At 30.2% G+C, this 7,569-nt stretch overlaps 1 protein-coding gene across 1 annotated transcript; it reads left to right on the top strand.

The window, feature by feature from the left end:
• The first annotated feature begins 4,115 nt into the window (after window positions 1–4,115).
• LOC124930392 (putative leucine-rich repeat receptor-like serine/threonine-protein kinase At2g14440) lies at window positions 4,116–7,343 on the top strand. Its single transcript, XM_047470741.1, has 7 exons — window positions 4,116–4,690; window positions 5,881–6,335; window positions 6,550–6,688; window positions 6,788–6,859; window positions 6,938–7,006; window positions 7,087–7,158; window positions 7,257–7,343. Exons 1-7 carry the CDS (start codon window positions 4,116–4,118, stop codon window positions 7,333–7,335), a joined length of 1,461 nt encoding a protein of 486 aa, XP_047326697.1. The 3' UTR covers window positions 7,336–7,343.
• Window positions 7,344–7,569: the final 226 nt, after the last annotated feature.

The raw sequence follows: 7,569 nt of genomic DNA, 5'->3' as shown, positions 1-7,569 counted from the left end.
TTAATAATTGGGTCCATATATAATGGTATACCCAATAAACTTGCAAAATGACTAAGAGCTTCTACATTATACATGTATGTAGGGATATTCCAAAGTTTGAACCATATCTGAGTTGTTTCCTTAAGTTTGCTTAATAGGTTCAAATCTTAGACAATCTTTCCAACTTCATGCAGTTGAATCCAATATATGTATGCCCAATTTTCAGAATTTCATCCAGATTTGATCATTTCTTAAATTTCAAAAAGTAGAGATCAGGTAGATTTGCTAAAATTTTATCTTGTCCCTTTTATTCTCATTGCTTCATAAGTACCTCTTTGATGACTATGAAAGAAACTCTATTCTTTCCTATGTAGTTTCCCCACCACTACATTTTCTCATTCCTTAACACAATTTTATTCTACTACAGCTGGCAATTTAATTTCAAAAGAAGAATTCAGTATCTCCACTTTTATCTATACATTGCCTAAGTAGATTTTTCCTTTGTATTCATGATATTTAGTCTTTCTCTCAATGTTGTTTTACCAGACTTCATTAATTTTCCATGTATAATTACTTCAGATAGTATAGGTCTTCGATTTAAGAGCTTTCATTAACTCCCTCATTGTTGCAACAGACCATTTTAATATCATTTCATAATTATCATTTTTGAGTAAATGTCAGTCCTAGAGATAGTGAATGTTAAGCTGAACTGTTATGTTTTGCATTTTCTCCTTGCTAAGTACATTCTCTCCTTTTTAGCATGCATCAAGAGTTTGGTGATTAGGTTTTTTAGTCCAAATAAATTGGCTATTTGATTATAGCCTATCATCCAAACTTTTTCTTCCTTCTCCTTAATCTCTGCATTATTTTCTAGAGACTTTTGAGAAGTAGTTGGGTCTTTGTTGTTTTCCTGCACTTTTTCGTTATTTACTTTTTCAATTATTCTGTTAATTTCTTTCTCTGTAGTTTATTTGACTCCTTTAAGAAAAGATTTTTCACTTCTTTTACCTTGTTGTTTTTTCCTTTTACCCATATTCGAATAAGACTTCAGAATAGGGATTAAAGTTAGAGCAACAATCTAAAAATGATTTTGTTCAAACCCTAACCGATGTTTCTTAATTTTGCAACTTATAACCCAAGACGGTTTTTCTTCGATGTGTCGAATGTGTCGGTTGTACCGAATGTGTCAAATGTGCCGACGATCTTTACTCCAACCACATTTTCCGAACCGACTACCAAATCAGTTGAATCGTGCCACCATGTTAATTGTGTTGAACATTTCGATCGTGCCGAATGTGTCACACGTGCCGACGATCTTAATTCCGAAGCGATTCTTGTTGAATATGAGAATGTGCACGTTTTTTAGGAAGAAATTCAAGATTTCGTCGCCAAAAAATTCTCGCCGAAAATCTCCAAAGCTTTTGGGTCACCGATCGGATCCCTTGACTTTGACTTAACTGCCAAAAATATGAAATCTTCCATTTCTCCAAAGGATCTTGATCCATCTCGGTGGAAATTGAATCTTTTTGATGGATCTTAAATCTTCTTGAGTCTTGCATCTTATCCCACGATTTTTCAATAATTCTTACAAGTTTATTAATTAAGAAAACAAATTATTAATTAAGCTATCTAATTTTCTAATTAATAAAAAAAATACTAAGTTGAAATGATACCAAAAAAAATTTTATTTATTAACTAAATCTACTTAAATAAAATTAAATCTAACTATTCCTATTTAAAAATAATCAAATTATTGTTATTTAAAAAGAAAAACTCTAATTAATTTCATTTAAATTGCAAAAATTAATTTAACAATTAAACATAATTAATGAAATTATAAGTTGAAAAGACTTAATCTTATACCTAAAAACATTTTATTTATTAATTAGCTAAATTTAATAAAAATATATATATATATATAACTATTCAAATAATAAAATTATTGTTATTTAAAAAAAAATTGTAATTGATCTAATCTAAGTTGCACAACTAATCTAAGTATTAAACATGAATACATAATAACGAAATTATATATATAATTTTATTTTAAAATACTATCCAACGTAATTAATTAATTAAAAAATCTTAAATATTTAAATTCTTGGGTGTAAGATAAATTATTACATTAACATGTTAAAATTTAAAAATTTACTATTTTTAAATTTTGATTATTTCAAAATTTGTTATTTATAAACTTTAAAAATTTGAGGTGAAAAATGAATATTTATCATTTTTATTCACATTTTTTATTTAAAAAACGATTTAACAATATTTCATTAAAAAACTCAAAAAAGTATAAAGGTCAATAATCAAAAACTAGACAAACCATAACTTCTATAATAAGATGACAAATAAACGATCCTAAAGTTTCTGAATTGTAATAATCAAACAATAGTACAAACAAATTTTACAATGTTTTTAATGTTTTTATCAATGTTTTTTCTATTTCAGTTTTGCAGGTTTGAGTATCAACAACCTTAGTTTCCTCCTCACTATTCTTCTCTGTTATTTTTTTGTTTTTTACTTTTGTTTTTTCCTCTTCCTTATTTTCATATTAAACTTTTTCAGCATCATGTGTTTTTACAATTTTATTACTTTCTTCATTCATTGAATTTTTCTTTTTTTTTTCCTCTTCATTTTTCTAATTTTTGTCTTCTTTATCACTGTTCTTGACTTCCACAATATTTTCTTCCATATTTTATTCTTCCGTTTCATTTTCTTGCTTTTTTTCCTGAGCTTTTAGGATTTTCTATTCTTCCTCAATTGTTTTTACATATTTAATACTGACATGTTGGAAAGTATTGCAGAAAACACACTTATTTGGTCTCCATTCATGTGAGATTTATATGATTGTGGGTTTTCTGTTCCTGTCAACAATTGTCATGTTCTTTGTCAGTCTACTTTGAAGATGCCCTTCAATGTTTATTCTAGCAAAAGTAAGGTGTTCTCCTTCCTCTGTAATTGGATCCATATATAACGATTTTTCCAATAAACTAGCAAAGTGACTTAGAGCTTCTACATTATACATGTGTGTTGGGATGTTCCTAAGTTTGAACCATATTTAGATTGTTTCCTTTAGCTTGCTTTGAAAGCTCAATTCTTCCGACCATCTCTCCAACTTCATACAATTTGATCCAATATAAGTGTATCCAATTTTAAAATATCATCCAAGTTTGTTTCTTTTTTTAAGAAAATAGGGGATACAAAGATGAGGTCTTTCCTCGGCAATCAAACAAACTTAAGAAACAATTTTTCTAGAGAGAATGTTGGTATTCATATAATCAAATTCATTGTTTTTCACTTTAATAAAAATAAAATGAATAATTGATATTAGTTTTAACAAAATACAATCTTTAATCTTAACTTTGAGGATCAGTGAACAAAAAATCTCAAATTAGACTTGCTCTCTTGGATTCTTTCAATGTTTATTTATCAATAGCTAATTAGATTATATATTGAAATTTACTTCTAACCCTTTATTCGATCATAGTTAAGCTTTATCAATATTCAATATTCAATATATACATGTACTATGTTTAATTATGCTCTATCAATGACCTTAAGTTTGATTTTTTTTTTTTTTTTTTTTTTTTAAGAAAAAAGGTAAGATCTTGTTAATTTGGGGTTATTTCAATAATCATAACGATAAAACATCAACTCACTCCCATCTCTTCTATCCCGTCACTTAATTAATTTACTAAAAATACTTTTTATTTTAAATTTTTTTTATCATTATATATTATTATAATTTAAGTTTTTTTATCAAAACAATACCATCTCCTCACAATCATCACTAATTTTTTTTAAAAAATAACCAAACTATTACCATAACCCAAATCCAAACAAACACTATGTTTGAAGACTTGACAAAAAAAAATTAAAAAAAGTACATTTATTTAGTTATTGCATGAATTAAGGACAACCTTTGACCTGTAAACTTCTTTCTCTCTATTCCGATCCAAGACCTCCAACTGATTGATGATCCTTATTAGCGCCACCCTCCCTTACGATGACCGCCACCGCCACCACCACCGTCCTACTCCTCCTCTGCCTCCTTGAAGCGGTGGTTGCCGTTCCCCCAAAAGGTAATATTATATATTTGAAGCCAAATCTTTTTGATTATTTTCTCTTTTTGCATGCATTTCTCACATAATGTAATTTCCAAAGGATTTTTCCTAAGTTGCGGATCATCATCGGATATCGAGGAAAACGGTATCAAATACATCTCCGACGATGGCTTCATATCGGTGGGAAACAAATCGGCCCTTAAAGAAACAGGTATCCATCCATTACTCACCACATTACGTTACTTTCCCGACAAGTCGTCGCGAAAGTATTGTTATGTCTTTCACGTGATCAAAGGTGCGAAAATTCTACTAAGGACAACGTATTATTATGGCGGTTACGATGGAGGGAAAGATCCTCCAGTTTTCGATCAAATCATTGATGGTACTAAATGGAGTACCGTGAATACTAAGGAGGATAATGCTAATGGATTGAGCTCGTATTATGAGATTATCGTGTTAACTCAAACGAAGATGTTTAGTTTTTGTTTGGCGAGAAATAATCAAACGGCATTGGGTAGTCCTTTTATAAATGGGTTAGAATTGATTTATTTAACAGATTCGATTTACAATGCGACGGATTTCAGTAAGTATGCCTTGGCTACTGTTTCTAGGGCTAGCTTCGGACTCGTCGGTGACATCATTAGGTACACATTTCCTCATGCTTCATCTTATGAATAAAACTAAAATGGTTTTTTTTTTTTTTTGGTGTTCGTTATGACCTCAAAATAAACCTTGGAATGAGGTTAAGAAATAAGTTCATTTTAAACGTAAAGAGGCGAAATGTTTGAAGGCAAGCATACACAATAAATATTGTATTGTGTTATTTGAATTTTAACTTGTCGCACTCAAACTTATCAATGAGTAGTCATCACAATTAATCATGTGAGGAATGAGTTCTAGGAGAACATGTAAGGAAAAGTTGTCTCAACAAAAATACACTAAAGAGAAATAAGGATTAGTGCACAATGATATTTGTGAACAGATCAATCCAATTTAATTTAATAAGTATAATACTTCTTACACTTTATTTGATTATTTCTTGAAGGAAAATCCAAAGTTTAGTACTATCAAGAATTTTGAAGCAATTCTAAAGAAATGGAAAACTGAAAAACTATATACCTTTGATATGAGTTAGTGAAGTTGGTTATATTTCTACCAAGTTCAATGATTTTATGGTGGAATTCAATTGTCGTTACAATTTCCTGATCACCGCAAAATAGAGTAGTTGCGACAAAAATATGATCATTCTCTTTGTGGCGGATGAATGTTTAAAGTCAAAAAAGCATGCCTAATGACTAATAATTTTGCGGTTAATCTTGTGATATATTTTATCGAATCGATCTTAATCCCAAACAGTATTATTCTCAATTTTGGTCTTCCATTGACTTAAATAGCTTTGTGGTAGTGTGAGTGGATCAGAATATGTAATTAGAAGTTCTTGTACATGTCATGCAATTTGTCTAAGCAGTCAATTTTAGGGGCATCATTCACTACAAAATTAAGCTACACATATATGTTAAGCAACATTGTTTTTTACTTTTTTAAGATTTATTGGACGTGGTCCAAAATCATGAACCCTTTAATTAGAATGTTTAGTGAGAATTGAATATAAAATATTTGGACATTTAAATAATCTTGATATTCTATATCAACGTAAATATTGGTATCTGCATCACTTCATTTGGGACAATATCGAGATAGAGCTCAAATATGTTGAGTAAAGATCACATTGTTGATTTTCGATATAGTGTAGTTTAATAGTTTGTGTATATATGTTTAATAACCACAAGTTTGTTAAGTTCTCAAAATGTTATTGTTTTTTATAATCGTGCAGATATCCAGATGATGAATACAATCGATTTTGGCAACCATTCACGGACCCAAATTCCGCCGTACAAAGCCAATCAAACGTGATTTCTACAGAATTTTGGAACATTCCACCAGTGAAGGCGTTTGTGTCATCGCTAACCACAAGTGCAGTGACACCATTATCGATCAAGTGGCCAGCTTTTGTCCTACCTTCAAGCAATTACTATCTAGCACTTTACTTTCAAGACAATCGCGTAAATAATTGGAGAGTTGTTAGTGTTTCCGTCAATGGGAAACCTTTCATCAACAATCTTAATGTCACGGCTAAAGGAGTCACAGTTTACGCTGCTCTATGGCCTCTCAATGGTCAAACCGAGATTATCTTAACTCCGAGTAGTGATTCAACTATTGGACCTATTGTCAATGCTGGTGAATTGTTTCAAATTTTTCCATTTGGTGGAAGAACTCTAACAAGAGATGGTATATGGGCTTCTTTTCATGATTATTTTTTAAAAAAAAAACATTAAAACTCTCTATTAGAGGTGGGCATTGTTAAGTCAGCCATGTTGTGCCAATTATCTAATTATGTAGTATTAAAATTTTAGTGACCCTATTAGCAACATGTAAGCATAGTTGCTACAAGAAAGTTGCATAGACAATTGAGTGTTTTTATTCATAATAAATATTTTTTCAGCGACGATTATGGAAGACCTTTCAAGAGTGCTTCAAAATAGACCTTCAGATTGGAATGGAGATCCATGTCTTCCTAAAGGTTATTCATGGACAGGAGTTACCTGTTCCGAATTCGATTACTACCCTCGAATCATTTCTATGTAAGTTTAGAAATTGTTATCAAATCGGTTTTCTCTTTATCCATATCCTCATATTGACTATATATTCATATACCATGTTTACTTTTCGGAATTACATAGAAATCTAACAGGAATTGGGATGTCTGGGGAATTACCAAGGAATTTAGAACATTTGACAGCACTTAAAACTATGTAAGAACAAGCCTTGTGTTCTAAATGATGAATCCGAAAAAGGTTTAATTTTTACATGTTTTTGTTTGAATTTTACAGTTGGCTTGGTGGGAATGCTCTAACAGGAACCATACCTGAAATGGGTTTATTGAAGGCAATGGAAACTCTGTAAGTGTTATGAAGTTTTTTTTTTTACTGTAGAGAAATTTGATAATTTTACTTATTTGGTAACTTTTGATTTTATAAAGGCATCTGGAAAACAACCAATTTATAGGACAAATACCACAGTCTTTAGGACAGCTTCCTAGGCTACGTGAAGTGTATGTTTTCTTTCTTAATATTTTGATTCAGTTCATAATTTTCTTGTTAATTGTGAAAGAATTGTTAAAATTCGAGTAAAAAATAAATCTTCGAACAGATTTGTCCAAAACAACAAGCTGACTGGTGGGATTCCGGAATCACTTAGGACGAGAAACGACGTAATTGTCAAGATATAATGTTCAAGTAAGTTGATAAATAACATTTATCACATTATTAATCAAATCATTTATCTTTTGTAAATATTTTCAAATAATTTAATTCAAATAATACGAAATAATCTATTTTCTTATCAAATGATTTTTATAAAATAACAACATCAAGCAAGCTCTTGGGATGGTGATTGAACTTTCTTATCAGTGTTTGAACATTGGAATAGCGCCAAGGCGTGTGCCCGTTGTGTTTACGGAGAA

The sequence above is a fragment of the Impatiens glandulifera genome, chromosome 3, assembly GCF_907164915.1.
Source record: "Impatiens glandulifera chromosome 3, dImpGla2.1, whole genome shotgun sequence".
Lineage (NCBI taxonomy): Eukaryota > Viridiplantae > Streptophyta > Magnoliopsida > Ericales > Balsaminaceae > Impatiens > Impatiens glandulifera.
The sequence above is the reverse complement of the archived record's forward strand: the minus strand, read 5'-3'. Positions and strand labels throughout refer to the sequence as shown.